The 20,091-nt window shown below is 42.8% G+C and overlaps 2 protein-coding genes across 2 annotated transcripts; both read right to left on the bottom strand.

Moving 5' to 3' along the window:
• Positions 1 to 258: 258 nt before the first annotated feature.
• LOC124014068 (E3 ubiquitin/ISG15 ligase TRIM25-like) lies at positions 259 to 5,770 on the bottom strand. The gene is made up of 7 exons (XM_046328757.1): positions 4,610 to 5,770; positions 3,930 to 4,025; positions 3,217 to 3,450; positions 2,725 to 2,884; positions 2,574 to 2,618; positions 2,377 to 2,439; positions 259 to 2,177 (listed from the first exon to the last, which is right to left on the bottom strand). The coding sequence occupies exons 1-7, from the start codon at positions 4,922 to 4,924 to the stop codon at positions 1,660 to 1,662; spliced, it is 1,431 nt and encodes a 476-aa protein (XP_046184713.1). The 5' UTR covers positions 4,925 to 5,770; the 3' UTR covers positions 259 to 1,659.
• A 766-nt stretch (positions 5,771 to 6,536) lies between these two features.
• Positions 6,537 to 18,348, bottom strand: pkp2 (plakophilin 2). The gene is made up of 13 exons (XM_046328755.1): positions 17,673 to 18,348; positions 17,206 to 17,276; positions 15,058 to 15,704; positions 14,260 to 14,398; positions 13,799 to 14,006; positions 13,357 to 13,534; positions 9,046 to 9,163; positions 8,562 to 8,723; positions 8,070 to 8,246; positions 7,710 to 7,863; positions 7,351 to 7,543; positions 6,961 to 7,048; positions 6,537 to 6,856 (listed from the first exon to the last, which is right to left on the bottom strand). The coding sequence occupies exons 1-13, from the start codon at positions 17,860 to 17,862 to the stop codon at positions 6,800 to 6,802; spliced, it is 2,382 nt and encodes a 793-aa protein (XP_046184711.1). The 5' UTR covers positions 17,863 to 18,348; the 3' UTR covers positions 6,537 to 6,799.
• Positions 18,349 to 20,091: the final 1,743 nt, after the last annotated feature.

The following is a 20,091-nucleotide window of genomic DNA, read 5'->3' as shown; positions in this document are numbered from 1 at the left end:
CCGCATTGCAGCTACACTCCACACCACAACAGGGTTATCACTGCTTAGATGCATGAAAATCAAGAGGTAGCTACTGCGCACAGGCACATGACTGTCCAGGGACTATGGACATGAGACTGAAACCACCTTGGGCAAGCAGCAGAAACAGAGCCCCACTCTAATCTTCATCTGTCCTCCTACAGTTTCATTAGATCTATTTTACAGAAGATCCACTGTACTGTCAGCTTTGGCATCTATTGGTTGCCTGTTTAAATACATTGTACATGGTTAAATGGTCACAAATGTCAACATTACTCAATTGGATAAAATAAAATATATGTTTTGTTTTAAATAGGCAGGTTGCAAGTTGGGATGCATTTTATTTTCCTCCAGGTCAGAGGTGTAAGAAATTAAAATGTATTATTCTCAGTAAAAAGTCTAACTAAATCCTGTCCTTTATCAAAAAGCATTCCATGTCATTTAAAAAGAGAGTCAATTGACAAGATCAAGGTGCTTCTACATCTGCATTGCTTGTTGTTAGGGGTTTTAGGCTGGGTTTCTGTACAGCACTTTGTGACATCTGCTGATGTAAAAAGGGCTTTATAAATACATTTGATTCATTGACTGAACCAAACCCAGACAAAAACACAGAGGATGGAACAAGGTCAAGGGGAAGCACCACAACAGTGTAAGTGGATCTAGAGCTGTTCCACCACATCAATCACCCAAATTCCATCTCCTGTTTATTCTCACGTAACAAAACAACAACTCCCCAATACTAACTCTAACCCCCCCCTCTCAGGAACTTCGTTTTGTTCTTTATTTTATCAAGTTAGAAATGATACTACAAACAGAAATGATTTATTTAATTTATTATTGTAATCTTTAAAACAATGGCCCCACGCCTCCCCCATTAGTAGAGCTGGAATCAAACATTGTAGATAAAGAGCGGCTTCGCAGCAGGACTCCTAAATTAAGTGTCAACTCCCTTCATCCAGGTCACGATTTTAAGCAAATCAACTTTCTCCAACTTTCCCAAGTGATCGGTCTTATATTTCCTTCCTATTTGTCACTGGGGCCAAGCTCCCTGCCATCCAGGACCTCTATACCAGGCGGTGTCAGAGGAAGGCCCTAAACATTTTTCAAAGACTCCAGCCACCCATGTCATAGACTGTTCTCTCTGCTACCACACAACAAGAGGTACAGGGGTGCCAAGTCTGAGACCAAAGGGCACCTGAACAGCTTCTACCCCGAAGCCATAGGACCACTGAACAATTAATCAAATGTCTACCCGGACTATTTTCATTGACCCCCTTGTGCATAGAGCACTGGCTCTATACACTCACACATACTACACTGACACAGACACACGTTCACACTCTTCGCATACACTGCTGCTACTCTGTTTATTATCCATCCTGATTGCCTAGTCACTTTTACCCTTACCTACATGTACATATTACCTCGTACCCCTGCACATTGAGTCAGTACAGGTACAACTTGTATATAGCCTCGTCATTTTATTGTGTTACTGTTTCCTTAATTTTTCCCCCTACTGTTTAACTCCGTTTTGTTGGGAAAGGGCTCGTAAGTAAGCACGGTAAAGCCTACACCTGTTGTATTCGGCGCATTTGACGAATACAATTTGACTTGAAATACACTTGATTCTATGACGTTCAGTCAACACAGAGCCACAGATGATCCACAACCAGGACCAACCCAAAACCCAGCACAGAGGTCCTCAGTGAATGTGGTCTGGACTCTGTGGAGGAGGGTCATTGTATCTGAGACGCTGTAGAAGGCCAGAGTCCCTGCCCTGCTGTCCAGATACACTCCTACTCTGGTGGAGCAGGGGACAGGGATATCAGTCCTATTCTTATTGTGCCAATAGGAACAACTCGAGTTGCGACACACCAAACTCCAGGACTGATCATTGGAACCAAAGCAACATTCCAATCCGCCCTTCCTGCTGATGCTTCTGTATGTGATGGCTACCTCACACTCCCCCCTCCTATCCACCTCACAGTAGCGGGTTCCAGACAGATCCTCTTTACACAACACCTGGTAGTGGTCTGTGAATCTGTCTGGGTGGTCAGAATAAGACAGAGCCTTGTCACTCCATGACACTTCTCTATTGCACTCAGACAGACGCAGGTGTTGATACGCTGAGTTGGGATCCAACGTGAGATGGCAGTAGTCTAAGAAAGTGAAAAAATTAAATGAAGGTGAAATATGCAGTTGTGAGAAGGTCTTTGTGTGTGTGTGTGTGTGTGTGTGTGTGTGTGTGTGTGTGTGTGTGTGTGTGTGTGTGTGTGTGTGTGTGTGTGTGTGTGTGTGTGTGTGTGTGTGTGTGTGTGTGTGTGTGTGTGTGTGTGTGTGTGTGACGGTATTACTTACTCTCCAAGAACTCCACTCTGGTCTTGGGCTCATGATGGAAATGTACTTCAGCAGCAGCCATTACTATATAGAGTAGGGAGATGCATTGAGTAATTAATGTTTAATGAAGAAGCATTAAATACAAATATATACAAAATTAAACCAAGATTAAATATTAACTCATTGTGTGTGTGTGTGTGTGTGTGTGTATTACTCACATTCTGGTCTTGGGCTGAGGACATAGACTTCGGAGACAGCCGTTACTATATTGTATATAGGCAGACAAATGGATGTATTAATTTATAATCAAGAAGCATTTAACAGAAAGTTAAAATATTTGGTTATCTTCACTATATCTGTAACACTTACCTTTTCCAGGTATCTGGACCATTTCCTCCTTCAATACATCCTCCAGTCGCTCCATCATTCCAGAGATGGAGCTCTTCACTTCTTCAAAGGAGAAGTGCTGGTTGGCAGTGATATAGGGTAAGAGCTCAGATCCAGGAGCCACACAAAGAGACTGGAAAGTCTACAGCACAGAGAGAGACAGAGAGAGAGAGACAGAGAGACAGAGAGACAGAGAGACAGAGAGACAGAGAGACAGAGAGACAGAGAGACAGAGAGACAGAGAGACAGAGAGAGAGAGAGAGAGAGAGAATAGACAATAAGAAAATTGCAGAATTCTGGAGCTCAGAGGTTATATGTTGTGTAGAAGTAAGGAATCCTAGGTCATGTTCAATGGGCACAAACGGGGAACATATTATGAAACAAAAATAAACATTCCTATTGAACAAGCTCAGGTAGTTTCGTGCCTAGCTCTGAACACCACCCTGCCACTGTGGATAGAAAGAGTGATGTCACCTTGAGGAAATGAATGTTATCCTCTGTTTGTGCGAGCTGCTCCAGCTCCTTGTCTCTCCTCTTCAGCTCAGCTATCTCCTGCTCCATTCGCACCAGGAGTCCTTCAGCCTGGCTTACTGACGCCCTCTGGTGGGCACTGATCAGCTCCTTCACCTCACAGCGCCTTCTCTCAATGGAGCGGATCAGCTCAGCAAAGACCAGCTCACAGTGCTCCACTGCTGCCTGTGCTGAAAGCTGTTATGAGAGAAGAAAGGGGGCCATTTTAACCAGCACATTCACTCTGCACTCACCTAGATCCATAGATAACTCCTCTTTGCATTGTGTCATTATAGCATCAATGATAGCATGGCCAGCGCAATTGAGGTGGTCTCCATTTTGACTAGTACATTTTCCTCACAATTGGCTGATCCCTCCTGATGATCCGGTTGGACATGACTCCAACAAGGTCACCAGGAGGGATCAGCCAATGAAGTTGGAAGTCCCACCCAGTTGACTAAATTAAAATGGTAGAAGCCCTCTACAGCACTGCCCATGCTAATATGGCCTTTTGGCCACTAGAGGCCTCTATCATTCTCTATGCCTCGACCCCAGACAATCAGTCCCTATAGTGTGTCCCAGTGGTATTAGGCTCCTCCCTGGTTTTAGTTTAGAAATAGTACATAACTTTCTGGAAAATAAAATGTACATACTCTAAATGGTTAATAAATACTCACTGAAAGGGACATCACCGCCTGTCTTATGTCCTGCATCTCCTTCTCTCTCACACAGATTCTCAGCCCGACTTGCTGCCGTTTCTCCCTCAGCTGCCCCTGAAGAGAATAACATTTTCAAATGATTACCAAAATGGACAACAGTTTTCATAATCGACCAAGTTATGTTTTTGAGTGGGGAAATAATGTCATATGGCAAAAACATGATTATGATAAACAAATCACTTAGACTAAATTAAATGATAAATGAGTGCCTTCAAGACAAAAAGGTTACGATAGTTCAGAGTTCATGCCTCTGCAGTGTATGTAAATGAGTGACCTTTGACTTTTGAAGATTCGGTCTGGATGTTATCTGGCCCATCCTGCTGTTTACTGTAATCTACTCCATCCTTTGTTTGTTTTAAAGTGATTTTGTTGTGACAGCCTATTTTGTCTAACAGAGTTGGTTTTTGACTATCATCAGTCAATTTGAAAGCAGAATAGAGAATTTACAAATAAGAACCTAATTGTGGATTATATGATACTGAACCCAGAGCGTGTGTCACTGGAACAGCTCAACTTTGGAGTTGGCTGGAATTTCCTGCTCTTCCAGTTCCTGGCAAAACAGTCAGCAATAATGAAGCTGATCTCTAAATATAATAAATTATAGATGGCAGTATAATGTTCTAGATCCTTAGGCCTACCTGTTTCTCCGTCCTCTCTGCGGCTGAGTCATCACGATCACATTTCACATCTTCAGGTCCAGAGAAACAAGAAGCAGAGGGAACCGTTTTGAAATCTGTCTTCAATTTCTCTACCAACTCAGCCAGCAGAATGTTTCTGTTCAGAGCAGGTCTTGGGGTGAAGGTCTGTCGGCACTGGGGGCAGCTGTGAATTCCCTTTTGGTCATCAAGACTCCAATATCCCTTGATACAGCCTTTACAGTAGCTGTGTCCACAGGGAATAGTCACTGGATCCTTCAGTAGATCCAGGCAGATCGAACAACTGATCGAGTCCATGGCCTCGAGTATTCTGGTGCACACACCAACCAACTGAGCAAAACAGTATCAGAGTCCCAAGTGGTGAATGCTGAGGAGTCGAAGAGAAGGGCTATCACATGCGCTGCTGTTACGTGAGAAGTGTTTACACTTCCTGTTTGGGTTGGGTCGTGGGTAATCTCGGAAATCCCAGACGTGTCCGCTATACCGGAACATTGAGGGGTTCGATTCATCCCGTCCGGGCGCCTGTGTAGGCGTGTTTCGCTTCGGCTGAAAGTTCATTGCATTCGATTTGGAACCGGGCTGCCTCCCGGGCGTGAACCAGGTGCCCCGTTCAAAGGCCAGGGCGAAATCGTCTCAAAACAAAATTAACGTAGACCTAATTCAGCACTTATAGTAGCTAATAACTAGGATTCTGTGTTTACTCATGGAAAAAAATATTGCTTTTGATAAAAACGTGTTATGTGCATGCCATCCCAATGAACACGTTAGAAAATTCTAACATTTTATGGATAATATTTTCATGTTTGTGGACGATGCCTTGTTGCCAAAATGACCGACTGGTGCAGATTACTATTCAATTCGAGTAGAGAGCACCTCCCTCCCCGCTTTCGCCCAATGACGTGACGGGGTTATGCCCGATGCCCCGCGGTTCAGCATAATCGAATCTGCCCATTGGTAACATTGTGGCAGGCAACCCGTCTGTCTACAATAGTTCGTTAGCGTCCTTGCCGTTGTCATGCATGTATAGCGCGAAGCCCTGATTTGTCCCTTACATCCTGGAAAACATGATAAGTAGTCAGGCTAAGAGCCAAAAATAGAAATGAGAAGTCATCTATAGGCCTAAATGGATCTGACGTTTGCCGGGGATGACATACAAGCGCAGCCGATCAACGTTCCAGCTAACCAAAGAGATGCAGTTAGGAGGTGGCTGGGTGTATAAAGTGTTGCGTCTTTGCCGTCAAGACTACCGCCACAAAATAATCATTCAACCTTAATGATTAAACCACAATTGTATTTTCTTTTAAGCAAAGTAGTAAAACATTGTAGTAACAAAACGATTTAACACATACCTAACCATGCAGTTCCCAAGTAATCTCGAGTGCAATGTGTAGGCTAACAAATATGTATATACAAATATTTACTCGAAAACTGAAGCACAGCTATCAACTTCAGATTGATAAAATATTTCGTGGCTTTTAGGCATTTTTTCTGCACTCTGCAACCCTCTAGTTTATAGTGATTATTTTCATTACAGAGATATCAAACCAGGAGAGCTTTCAGCAGGACTCAACATTGTTACATTCAGAAAGCAAATTTCTCTGTAGAACAAACTTGCCCTGTGAGGTGTAGAATAAGAAACCTTGTCTTTCTGCGACGTTCGTCCCCCCCCCCCCAAATTAAAAAAAAAAGTCCATGATTGTGGACCTTTTTTTATAGACCTTACATGTCGTAATTTAATATTGTTTACATCCCCAACTATGTTAACATCAAAACTATATTTTACAACTTCAGTTATATCATTCATTAGACTAACATACATCATAATGTTAACCTCATCTTGTCTCCCACTTCTATGCTGATTCATTTTCTTCCTCAAAATCCTTCCTTCAAATGGAATTCAAGTCATTGCTGATCCTCCATCAGTTTTGTTTTTAATCATTTTTTCCCCCCCATTGTAGAGAACTTGGTCTGCTGCCAAGAGCTTGCAGCAATTGTTGTTACTGGAACACACACACACACGTAAATGTAACACTTCACATAGTGGAGAAGTCGACACACAAAACAAGTATTTTATAAAGCAGTGAATTGAGTCATCCAAGTCCACACAGAAGAGAAACTACACTATTGCCTCAATCAGCACAAAGCTTTGTGATCGTCCACTTAGTCCCATATTTAATGTACAGCCTTTGATGTCCTGCTGTTGACGAAGTCCGCTTTTCTATATCCAGCCTAGCAAATGATGTGAGGAAAAGCAACACAGATTAATTAAAAACCATTGTCACCACACAAAATGTTTGTTATCCTTTAGAGGTTATACTGTGTAGGGGCCTCACCTTCCTATAGGCCCTGTGGAGCTCTGAGTGGCTCCACATGCTGTGTAGTAGGATGCAGGCTGCCTGGCCAGCCCTGGTGGGACCAAACCTAAAGGGACACAAGGTTACTGTCATCGGACATAAAAGGAACAGTATAAAGCAAGGGAAGAGGTTTAACAGATTCAAATAAATTCCCTCCAATCCAACACACAATGTTCAGGAATAACACAGTGCGTTTTAAGGCCATCTGCAGTCTTTTCATAGCATCAACCAACAGTTCCACATAGACTGTGCAGTCGGGCATCAGATTACTACGTGCAGTATATCATGATGTGGTTAGTGGACATGTTAAATCCAGGCAATGTAGTCAGCCTGGAACGCAGCCGTGGTCTTCAGAAGCTACCCACTGACCCGTTGTCCTTTGCGCTGATGTTGATGATCTTGGGCAGCGCCCCGTGGTTGACGATGGCCCTGACATGCTGCGTCTCAGCCTGGCTCAGGTTGATGAGGATGTGGCACAGGGACACAGTCACCTCTATAGGCAGGTCGGTGCTCGTGTCCGAGTTGGGTAACATGACCACCAGCTGTGGCAACACCTGTTTGACTACAGAGAGAGTGGAACGCTTCGTGAGAGATTGTTTGATTTTCTACAGTGGTAGGTTTTTATGCTGCTGTGCTTTTACATACACTTACAAGTCCAAAGACAAATACTTTGTGAGACTTAAGTAGGACTAAAACATTGCAGGTTGATGAGTCTATTCACAGCTCACCAATGTCAGCGTGAAGCTCTCTATAGCGTGAGATGTTACATAGCAGGGACACAGCAGTCTTCTTAACAACCATCCCTCCTTCCTGGAGCATCTTCATGGCCTGGAGTAGACCATTCTCCCGCTGTACTATGGTGTGGGCGATGGCCTGGGATACCTACCCAAACAGAGCCATGAGCCCAACATCACCAACTGACAGTGAATATAGTAATGCATAATATAGTATTCACATCAATGTAATATACAGTCAAGTCATGACAACATAGATTGTTGTATTGTAATTATTCCAATCAAACCCATGGGCAAATCAATTCCACACTCCCAGTAGAGTACATAGCCCATATATCTGTGATAAAGCCTTACCAGGCCGTTCCCAGCTGTGATGTTCTGCAGGGCTCCGATGGCAGCCTCCTGGGTGTAGGGACAGATGCTGCGGGCCATAATTGACAGGTACATGCGCACTGTGATGGCGCTCCACAGCCACTCTATCCCACAGGGACTACCCTTCTCCTCCAGCAGAGGGCGCTTTGCTTCAAGACGCTATAGGACCAAAACAACCAAAACACTTTGAATTAAAGGGCCTCCTGTTAACTCCCAGATACCAGGTTTCATATTCATTTTCAATTAACGTGTATAAGGCTTTTAATAAATACATTTGTCAAAGAAAACCGGGCTTAAAGAGTGTTCAAAACGTATGCTTCACCACTTAATTAACAAGGCGGCTTATCCATAACATAGGCATTGCCAATTTACATTAGTGGTAATAACTTATTTTTAACCAGTTAAACAGGGCATGTCAAGTACATAAGGGCAACAAACATGATAACAGCCACAACAGAGGTGATGGGAACCTACCTGGATGATTTTGGCACTGCGGGAGCCGAAACAGCCGGGGGTCTTGGTCTTTGGAGCCAGGTTGAGTCGAGACTCATGGAGCTCGCTGGCCAACTTCTGTGGAAGCTCCATCTCCATCTGGTAGGAGAGGTTATGTAGGATGCACACACAGTTCTCTGTGGACTGTGAAGGAGAGAAGTGGTTCTGTTCAGGGGACTATGATTTTAAGATCAAACATTCTGCAATGTCTATTGTAAAAACAATATACATTTTTTTTTTAAATGAGAACAGCTGGTTCATGATGTTCTCAGTATTTCAACACTAAATGCGAGATGAAGTTGTTCTAGAGACAAATTGATAAAATATAGGCAAAAACAGTCTTGTTTAATTTCCCTGTGTCAATATTTATTCCACCTACAAATGTTTAGTAACGCTCGTAACGAAAAGAAACAAGTGAACATTTTGCACAAAAGCTTAGGAAATGTTAGTCCTTCACATGCAGTACCTTGTCATCAGGCTTGTAGTCAGCTATGGTCCCGCGGATGTAGTACACCAGGGAGTCAATAAGGTTCTCACACTGCCGCATGGCTTTTCTCCCTTCTGGACCAGTCGAGCTTATGTTTCTGACAACAACAATGACAGGTTGTCATTATCGCCACTAGGCAACAACAAAAGCATTCTTTACATTCTAGACATTGTCCAAACTGGCTAAATGTTTGTAGCAGAGAGATACTTGGTGTACTTTAAAAAGCTTTTCTGTTATCTGCAGAGAAAGCCATTACAACAGGTCACTGTAACAAAATGTCTATGTGTTGAGAGATAGCAACGCGTTTCAGGCACAAAGGAAACATAAGCAAATGAGCAACATGAGTTAACCTTTCACTTTAATTTCAACCCCTGGTCAATGAGTCAACTGTTCCACTTCCTTTTAGATGAGGTCAAGGAAAAACACATGAGTTGCCTCAATACATGTGACCAAATGGTAATTATTTATTCCTAAAAATTCTGCAGCCTTTTTGTTAACGTCAAGTCAAATAGAGTAACATCAGTGATGGCCCAAGGTTATGGCTGTGAGTTGGAGTGTTGTGTGTTTTCGTTTTAAAATCAGGCCAAAGACTGAGGAATTCCGCAGAGTTACACAAGTCAATGGTTGCCAGGGCTTGATAGCACCAGCCAATATGGATTCAGAGGTTTCAATTCTACTAGAGCCACGAAGAGGAAGAGAGCTCCATTAATAATTTAGTCCCTGCCTGTTTTCAGTTGTATCGGTTGCTAGGCAAAAGCAAAACACTACTTGTTACACCATGTGTTTGTCAGGTGGTATATCTGTGCCAAACCAATGGCTGTCAGATCAACAGGAACACAAGGTATGCAGGATATTGTTTCCAGCGCATTGCTGCTCCAGAGGTGATGCTGCCAAGGCAGAAGTCATCATGCCTGTTTTGCCAGGTAGAAAGGAGTAACAGGATGACGATGGCCTTTGAGGAACCTCACAGTTCTCACTCATGGCGAGGAGGCTGTCAGAGAGAAATATAATCATCTTGACAAAGCCTTGTAAGATGTAACACTGTGGTGAGAGATGGATTGGACATGAACCGCCTGGGTCACCGTATAATTGGTGCCTTCAGAAAGTATTCACACCCTTTCACTCTTTCCACATTTTGTTGCGTTACAGACAAAAAATTTAATGAATTCAATTGAGATTGTGTCACTGATCGACACACAATACCCAGTAATGTTAAAGTGGAATTATGTTTTTAACAATGTTAACAAAGGAATTCAAAATGAAAAGCTGAAATGTCTCGAGTCAATAAGTATTCAACCCTTTTAGAGTACAAATATGTGCTTAAGTCACATAATAAAGTAGCATCGACTCACTGTGTGCAATAATATTAACATGATTTTTGAATGACACCTTCTCTGTACCCCACACATACAGATAATTGTATGGTCCCGCAGTTGAACAGATAATTTTAAAGACTGTTTTTGTTCAAAGACCAGGAAGGTTGTTTTTTGTTGCCAATGCCTCACGAAGAGGCAGATGGGTAAAAAAAATAGACATTGAATATCACTTTGAGCATGTTGAAATTAATTAATTACACTTTGGATGGTGTGTCAATACACCCAGTCACTACAAAGATACAGACACCGTTCCTAACTCAGTTCCCAGAGAGGAAGGAAACCGCTCAGTAAAACTGCAAAAAAACATGGCAAAGAAATTTACTTTTTGTCCAGAATACAAAGCAAATCAAACAGAGTACCTCTTCATATTTTCAAGCATAGTGGTGGCTGCATCATCTTATGGGTATGATTGTCATTTGCAAGGACTAGAGAGTTTTTTAGGATAAAAATAAACAGAAGAGCTAAGCATAGGCAAAATCCTAGAGGGAAAACTTGGTTCAGTCAGCTTTCCAACAGACCCAGAGACAAATTCCCCCTTCAGCAGGGAAATTACCTAAAACACAAGGCCAAGTATACACTGGAGTTGCTAAAAAGACAATACATCCTCTTGAATGGCCTAGTTACAGTTGACTTAAATCTACGGCGAGACTAGAAAATGCCTGTCTAGTTCTGATCAACAACCAACTTGACAGAGCTTGAAGAATTCTCTCATTAATAAGTGGGCAAATATTGTACAATCCAGGTGTGCAAAGCTCTTAAGAGACTTCCAGAGAAAGACTCCCAGTCAAAGGTGATTCTAACATGTATTGACTCAGGGTGTTGAATACTTATCTAGTCAAGATATACAGTTGAAGTCGGAAGTTCACATACACCTCAGCCAAATACATTTATACTCAGTTCAACAATTCCTGACATTTAATCCAAGTAAAAATGTCCTGTGTAAGAATGTGAAACGTCAGAATAATAGTAGAGAGAAAGATTTAATTCAGCTTATATTTCTTTCATCACATTCCCAAAGGGTCAGAAGTTTATATACATTCAATTAGCATTTGGTAGCATTGCCTTAATTTTTAACTTGGGTCAAACGTTTCGGGTAGCCTTCCGCAAGCTTCCCACAGTAAGTTGGGTGAATTTTGGCCCATTCCTCCTGACAGAGCTTGTGTAACTGAATCAGGTTTGTGGCCTCCTTGCTTGCACACGCCTTTTCAGTTCTGCCAACAAATTTTGGCAGGTCAGGGCTGTGTGATGGCCACTCCAATACATTGACATTGTTGTCCTTAAGCCATTTTGCCACAATTTAGGAAGTATGCTTGGGTTCCAATTGGAAGAACCATTTGCAACCAAGCTTTAACTTCCTGACTGATGTCTTGAAATGTTGCTTCAATATATCCACAATTTTCCATCCTCATCGTGCCATCTATTTTGTGAAGTGCACCAGTCCCTCCTGCAGCAAAGCACCCCCACAACACGATGCTGCCATGCCCGTGCTTCACGGTTGGGACGGTGCTCTTCGGCTTGCAAGCCCCCCCCCTTTTTCCTCCAAACATAACGATGGTCATTATGGCCAAACGGCTCCATTTTTGTTTAATCAGAACAGAGGACATTTCTCCAAAAAGTATTATCTTTGTCCCCATGTGCAGTTGCAAACCGTAGTCTGGCTTTTTTAATGGCGGTTTTGGAGCATTGGCTTCTTCCTTGCTGAGCGGCCTTTCAGGTTATGTCGATATAAGACTTGTTTTACTGTGGATATAGATACTGTTATACCCGTTTCCTCAGCATCTTCACAAGGTCATTTGCTGTTGTTCTGGGATTGATTTGCACTTTTCCACACTAAAGAATGTGTCTCCTTCCTGAGCGGTATGACAGCTCTGTGGTCACATGGTGTTGATACTTGCATACTATTGTTTGTACAGATGAACGTGGTACCTTCAGGCATTTGGAAATTGCTCCCAAGGATGAACCTGACTTGTGGGTGTCTACAATGTTTTTTCTGAGGTCCTGGCTGATTTCTTTTGATTTTCCCATGATGGCAAGCAAAGAGGCAATGAGTTTGAAGGTAGGCCTTGAAATACATCCACAGGTACACCTCCAATTGACTCAAATTATGTCAATTAGCCTATCAGAAGCTTCTAAAGCCATTACATAATTTTCAGAAATTTTTCAAGCTGTTTAAAGGCCCAGTCAACTTAGTGTATGCAAACTTCTGACCCACTGGAATTGTGATAATGAATTATAAGTGAAATCATCTGTCTAAACAATTGTTGGAAAAATAACTTGTGTCATGCAAAGTAGATGTTCCAACCGACTTGCCAAAACTATAGTTTGTTAACAAGAAATTTGTGGAGTGTTTGAAAAACGAGTTTTAATGACTCCAACTTAAGTGAATGTAAACTTCCGACTTCAAATGTATTAGTGTTTTATAGTGTAATATTATATATATTTTTATCTTCCACTTTGACAGAATATTTTGTGTAGATTGTTAAATTACATTTTTTTTTTAAAAGACGTCCATTTTAATCCCACTTTGTAACACAACAAAATGTGGAAAAAGTCAAGGAGTGTGAATACCTTCTGAAGGCACTGTACACCATTTAGCAGAAGCTTTTAACCAATGCGACTTGCAGTCATGCATGCATGCATACATTACGTACAGATGGACCTGGGAATCGAACCCACTGTGCTGGCTTTGAAAAACGCCACACTCTACCAACTAAGCTACAGATGACCATCAATCAATAAATTATTTCATGATCATTCCAAACATAAATACAAAACCCCTTTCTGCATCCCACTGCCTAGTGTCTATCCCAGGCTGCCCTAAGATGGACCCCTAGAAATACTTGACCACAGATACTACATAGGTCAGTGCCAAACACACAAATGGCCAATAAACGCCTTTGTCCAGACGACCTACCGGAGGCAGCCAGTGGCGTTGTAAAAGGTGTCTGGGTCAGCCAGCATGGAGTCTTTGGGGTTCTCCCCCTCAGACAGGCCTGAGCAGGGCACCAGCACAGAAGTGGTCAGGATCTCCAGGGCCTCTTTGGAGAGATGCTCCTTCAGCAGGTCATGAGAGGATAGGTTCCACAACAGCCCTGTGGAACGTTTCATTCTTAGGTTACTGCTGTGTCATTACCATTTTACCATGTAAATTCATGTAAATCACATATTCACAAAGCATCTCAGAATATGAGTGCTGATCTAGGATCAGCCCCCCTCATTCATTATGGTTTAAAAGGATAAACTGATCCTAGATCCACTCTCCTGCTCTGAGGCACTTTGTGAATACGCGCCCTGGTCATTAATAAAGTGCTACGACCATTTCTTTCAGATCTACATGAGCAGGTGTTCAAACTAACCAGTGAGCTGCCGCCGGGTCTCTATGTCGCGACTTCTCCTGAGCAGACACAGTGCAGGGGCCACGCCCTTGTTGTCCTTCACCTCCATCTTGTTCTCACTGCTCTCAAAGACAACGTTTCGGAGCGCCCCCGCCGCTATGCGCTCCAGCTCCTCGCTGTCGCTCTGCAGCAGTTTGATCAGCTTGGGTATACCGTGAAGGTAGAACACCTGGGGAGAGACAGGCAGAGATCTTCATCTACCCTTGTTCCTATGAAGAGTGAGCTCAACTTGAATTTTCATGCGAATCGTCCACATAATCTCAATAGAAATTGAAGGGAAAATACTCCTACCAACCCAATTATTTGAAAATGGCACATACTGTATTATCAACATCATCTGTATTGTAGGCCTACAGCCTGGAAAGCCTTTAACCTTAATTGAGCAGGCAAGTCAACAGTAGTAGAGATGGGCCCCAGCTCACCATCTTCTTAGCGTCAGCGCTGTTGAAACATTGGTTTTGAATAAAGCTGGCAGCAGTGATCTGCATCTCCTCATTCTCTTGGCCCAGCAGGTTCACTGCCCTCTCCAATGTCAGCTCAGGCACCTTGCTCTCTGGCTTCCTGTGTATGGGAGAGAGCATTGAAGAGGAACCTCCTGTCATTGACAAACACACACACATTTCTCATCCTCACAACACTTTCCATTATATACAACTATTACAAAATCTGGGTAAATCATTGACCTGAAACGACAGATAAGCAACTGAACCTCCAATAATTCTCTAGAAGACTCTTTTACAATAGCTTTAGTGCCAGCCGAGATAAGCCACTGAAATCTGGAACCAACAGGATCCTGAACAGCTTCTACCCCTAAGTCATAAAACTGCTAAATAGCTAGTTACAGTTAACCAAATAGCTACCTAGACTGCATTGACCCTTTTTGCTGCTGTTGATAATCTATCCTGTTTATCTATCCTAGTCACTTTATTCCTAGTTATGCAGTATGTACATATCTACCTCAATTAACTTGTACCCTTGCAAATCAATTCGGTACTGGTACCTCGAGCAAGTTATCCTTACTCATTGTGCATTTATTATTACTTTTCTATTATTTCTCTATTTTCTCTCTCTGCATTGTTGGGAAGGGCCCGTAAGTAAGCATTTCACTGTTAGTCTACACCTGTTGTTTACAAAGCATGTGACATACATCATTTGAGAACTAAATTAATTGCCAGATCTAATCATCTTCAGGTTTGTATGGAACGCATAAGCCGTCTTACACCACAGTGACTTCCTTCACGTCTGTCTGCTGGATCTCTGGCTCCGCCCTAATCTGGCCCATGTCCACCTCCATGCTGACCAGTGAGGCTGGGTACGAAGGAGGCCATTTTGCTCCCACATGCCCCTGACTCTCCTTCCCCACCTGGCCCAGCCAGGCCAGGCCCTCTGTTCTCTGGGTAGCATTAAATGACCCGTATCCTGTTTGTCTCCTCGCCCCCTTTTGAACCTCCATCAGGTAGGAGCTGTTGTCGGTGCGAATCGCAGGGCTGCTGCACAGGAATGAGTGGTCTGCAGAGAGGGGCTGAGGCCCTCGAGTCTGTCTGAGGGACTGGCCCCAGTGGTAGTTGCCGCCGTTAGCAATGGCTTGTGTCCTTGTGCTACGGGCCATTTCTGAATGGGCATAACGCCGCATCAAGTCTGTCCCATACGACCGCTCCTCTGAAGTCCCCATCATGGGCGGCTGGCTAGGGCCGGGGAGGGTGTAGGTTCCAAAACGGAGTGACCCGTAGGCCAGACGGGAGCGAGGTAACTCGGGGCTGGTGACTGGGGTCAAATCCACCCTCTTAGACGGACTTCTTCTAGTCTCCTTCAAAGATGACAGGCTGCTGAAGTCCCTGCCTCCGACCTGGCCAAAAGATGAGTGTGTCTACATGGAAAGATGAAAAGCAGAAGTTCCCCCGTTTCAGAAGGCTCACAACTGAATCAACCATAAAGACATTTCTGGTAATAATGCTAAAACATCTGTGTAAATCTGTTGCATATAATTGGACACAGTCTTGATGACTCAAAGCAACACAAAAGGTTGAGGGAAAAATATCCAACAAAATGCTCTGATGTCTGAATAACCACAGTTCTGTTTGTATTGTTGCATCATCTTGTATTGTGTGTTTTAAAGCCATACCTTACACAGAACCCAAACCGGCTGCGCACGTGCGCCATTGTGCATACATTTATTTTGTACCCCCACACCAAACTTGATCACGACACGCAGGTTAAAATATCAAAACATACTCTGAACCAATTACATTAATTTGGGGACAGGTCAAAAAGCATTAAACATGTATGGCAATTTAGCTAGCTTGCACTTGCTAGCTAATTTGTCCTATTTAGCTAGCTTGCTGTTGCTAGCTCATTTGTCCTGGGATATAAAACATTGAGTTGTTGTTTTACCTGAAATGCACAAGGTCCTCTACTCCGACAAGTAATTCACACATAAAACAGTCAACTGAATCGTTTCTAGTCATCCCTCCTCCTCCTAGGCCTTTTCTTCTCTTGAACTTCTATTGTGATTGGCAACTTTCATAAATTACGTGCATTTCCACCACTGACCTCATCCATCTTTCAGTCACCCACGTGGGTATAACCAATGAGGAGCTGGCACGTGGGTACCTGCTTCTATAAACCAATGAGGAGATGGGAGAGGCAGGACTTGCAGCGCGATCTGCGTCAGAAATAGAACTGACTTCTATTTGCGCCCTTGGCAATGCAGACGCTCGTTGGCGCACGTGAGCAGTGTGGGTGTAATAATTTAATAATATAGATTTCTGAATTTATTTTGCAACATGAGCGGTGTACTCAGCCTGTAAGGTTTCCTTTATGAATCTTGAAGATATTATTCAATAAAACTGCAGTTCAATTCAAATTGTCTATGAGAGATGATAGAATTTCACCGTTTGGTTGAACCGACAAAGGGGCGATAAATATGTCAAGTGTGCCAGGAGGAAAGGCTTTATTTGTCACATTTTTGAGATGGGTATCTAACACGCTCTGCCCTATGGGCTTGGGGATTACAATAGCTGCACATCCCTGAGACTATCCAATTTGTTTTTATTCAAACCATATGGGCAGTACATTCAAAACCAATTATTTTAGGGGCAAATAGAAATCTAATTTCCCTGTTGTTTCTTGTGAAGCTTAGCACCTCAGTGACGCACTAAATATGGAATTCAAGTAAAAACTCTTTTTTTAACACTTCACATATCCTCCAGACACATTGCACTTGATTGCCATGCAGGGAGAAGTCCCTTGCTCCGGAGTTGAAACACGTAGCTGTTATTTCTAACATTCAGGCTCTCTGATTAACTTTAGGGAGGCTAAAGCACCTGTGACTGTGGATAGTGGGTTGTGTATTATAGGAAAGGCCTTACCTTCATGTTAGACCAGGTTCCATCTCTGGAACCGGTGATAATTGATGGCTTTCTGGATAGATGAAGACTACCTGAAAGACACACCACATGTGTTCTGAAGGCCCATGCCATCGCACCAATTCCCTAATTACCATCTGGACACACGCCCTCTCCTATTGGAAAGGTAAATGGAGAGGACCACAAATACAGTAGGCTAGAGGAGATTGCAATCATGTAAGAAGACGTTTGTATTTGTCATGATGCTTGAATATAATGTCACTAAGAACTTGACACAAATGACGAGGCCTGCATGTCCATTCGGTTTAATCTGGTTTCGACCCGTCCTGTATTTCCTGGTAGACTAAGTCTAAACAGCCCCCCCTCCCCGCACCTTCAAATTCCCTTGTCGATTTCAATAGGCTAATCTTTACAGACCTTGTTTATTCGTGCAGACTCAATGAAAAACACATTGTAAACTACTATTTTACCATTAGACGTTGTCTTTTTGCCCTTACGAGCAAGTGTGAGCTGCACTTGTTGCTGAACACGAAAACTCCGGTCGGTTGAATGAGTCTTTGTATTATCCTCCGGTGGTAATGCCAAACTCGTGTCATCTGCGTCGACTGTGAATGAGTCTAGTGCAGGTAAAACTGACTTCATAAATGGCGCCGCTTCCATGATTCCGTAGCTCTCCAAAAGTGTAATTCCATAAAATAGTCCGCAGATTCATAAAAAGTGTCACTATCGTCCTTTCCCGATCCGTTCATACACAGTGACTCAGTGTTTCCGAACTGTGAAGTATTCGAGTGAGTCCGTTCCGGTGCAAGCGAGACAGTTGAGTTCATTGCCACTTGGGTGTGGTCTGTATAGTCGACACCTGTAATATCATTTTACAAATAAGGAAGGCGAGGACACGCTGCGAAGAATGCCCAAAATATTATCGTTGATAGGCTACAAGGCCAATTCTCTGGCAAATAGCAACCCTTGTAGATCCGGGATGGGCAACTGGCGCCCTCCACATTATAGCCCCGCGGATATGTCTCCCCCAAACCACTTTTTTTAAGGAACTGCCAGGGTCTCAATTTACTGTTGATAGTTGGACTAGTACAATACACAAGTTGCTATTTCGAAATTTGGTTGTGTCACTCAGTTAGTTAATGTCAGCAAAACTTTTTTAGATTGGTTAGCTAGTCTAGCGCACAGCTATCTAATCATTGTCGAATTATGACACGCCCTAATTGATCATCAGATATCATATAAAAACTTCAAACATGTCTCCACCTTATGGCGAAATGTAAAAACATTGCAGGACATTGTCTGTAAAACTGTAAATGTTTCTCTCTGCCCAACCTGGTCTCAGAGCATTTTGTATTATTATGTATGTAAATTCGAGACATTCCATTTATTATGAGTTTAGTATGGTATGTATTAACTTGTAGATGTCCATCATCCATTTCGTATATGTTACAAATGACAATTCGTATGAAACTAATTTGCTAAACTTACGGTATGTTACGCATTCCTGGCTGATGTTATTAACTAGGTGGCTCGCACTAGCAAGGCTAGGGGTTAGCTAACATGCAAAGTAGTTGAAAAGTTGCTAAAGTTATACATTATGCATTAAATTAGTTATACAATTGCAAAATCTTCTCTCTGGCCCAGGGCAAAATGTGTAGAATTGCAGGAAATTAACTCCAACTTTAATTTTCTCTTTGTTGTCAAGGGGGGGGGGGGGGCCTGCTAAAATGTTTTGCTTGGGGGGGCAACTTTACTTAAGACCCCCAAAATGCTTGGGCTGGAACTGACTGCACTTGTGGGTTGGCAAACCACTGCGGTGCCAAATGTATTTATTCATTTTTTGGGGGGCCCCCACCAACATTGCCCATCCTTGTTGTAGATAGCTGGTTCCCAAACTTTTTCGGTTACTGTACCACCAACTGGATTTTGTTGTGCCCATAATACCCTGAAGTACCCCCTCGTGCATTTTACCAGCAGGCCTATGGTCTCAGATGTATTCTCAAATACCCATTGTGGATAGGCCAAGTACCCCCAGGGCTCCTAGTACCCGTGGTTGGGAACCAATTGTGCAGAATTTCTGGAAATGTTTTTTTTTGTTGCCATTGTTTCCATGTACTATCCAATCATTTCTGATATACAACACCTGTATCACACCTGTCAATTACTAATACCATTTGAATCTCACACTTTATGATTTCTATACGACAGTTGGGTAGTTCTGTGTAATAATTTAATGTAATGTTCCCAAGCATGTGATGTGTGTGTTGTGTGTCAAGTTGGGTACTGTGACAAATTTTAATTGTTTTTTTTATCTTACCTTTATTTAACCAGGCAAGTCAGTTAAGAACATATTCTTATTTTCAATGACGGCCTGGGAACAGTGGGTCAACTGCCTGTTCAGGGGCAGAACGACAGATTTGTACCTTGTCAGCTCGGGGGTTTGAACTCGCAACCTTCCGGTTACTAGTCTCTAACCACTAGGCTACGCGGCCGCCCCACAAATATCAAGAATATTAGTGCAAATGGATAAAACAAGTGTTTTATTAAACTAATATTATTGATGATAACACGGGTTACAGGCAAGACCATTCACCTCACTGTGTAATGGCTCTCTACATTTTAATTAAAGGAGGTGTTCCCAGTGCAGTACGGTAGTAAGTATGACACAGCACTGCAGATTCTGGTGTGGGAGTTCTTCTCCAGACTGGTGGAGCTGCTGCCGGTGCCCAGCTTTACACAGGTATGACTGCATCTTCATCCTATCAATTCAAATGTAAAAAATGTTGCGTTTACAGTTATGAATGAATAACCCCCCTTTAATAAATGGACTGAACATTGACATGTTTCCAGTTGGTATGAGATATGGGTTGATTTGGGAGTGGACTGCAC

The sequence above is a fragment of the Oncorhynchus gorbuscha genome, linkage group LG25 (genome assembly GCF_021184085.1).
Source record: "Oncorhynchus gorbuscha isolate QuinsamMale2020 ecotype Even-year linkage group LG25, OgorEven_v1.0, whole genome shotgun sequence".
NCBI lineage: Eukaryota > Metazoa > Chordata > Actinopteri > Salmoniformes > Salmonidae > Oncorhynchus > Oncorhynchus gorbuscha.
Note: the sequence above shows the minus strand (reverse complement) of the source record. Positions and strands in the feature narration are given on the sequence as shown.

What these genes read in the sequence shown, in the direction of transcription:
- LOC124014068 (XM_046328757.1), bottom strand. Translation starts at nt 4,924, where the DNA reads ATGGACTCGATCAGTTGTTCGATCTGCCTGGATCTACTGAAGGATCCA. An exon ending in AGGCGGTGATGTCCCTTTCA is followed by an intron (nt 3,451 to 3,929) that starts GTGAGTATTTAT and finishes CTCTCATAACAG; the next exon opens with CTTTCAGCACAGGCAGCAGT. An exon ending in ATAACATTCATTTCCTCAAG is followed by an intron (nt 2,885 to 3,216) that starts GTGACATCACTC and finishes TCTGTGCTGTAG; the next exon opens with ACTTTCCAGTCTCTTTGTGT.
- pkp2 (XM_046328755.1), bottom strand. Translation starts at nt 17,862, where the DNA reads ATGGAAGCGGCGCCATTTATGAAGTCAGTTTTACCTGCACTAGACTCA. An exon ending in GCAGTGCCAAAATCATCCAG is followed by an intron (nt 8,247 to 8,561) that starts GTAGGTTCCCAT and finishes TTGGTCCTATAG; the next exon opens with CGTCTTGAAGCAAAGCGCCC. An exon ending in AGAGCTTCACGCTGACATTG is followed by an intron (nt 7,544 to 7,709) that starts GTGAGCTGTGAA and finishes CTCTCTCTGTAG; the next exon opens with TCAAACAGGTGTTGCCACAG.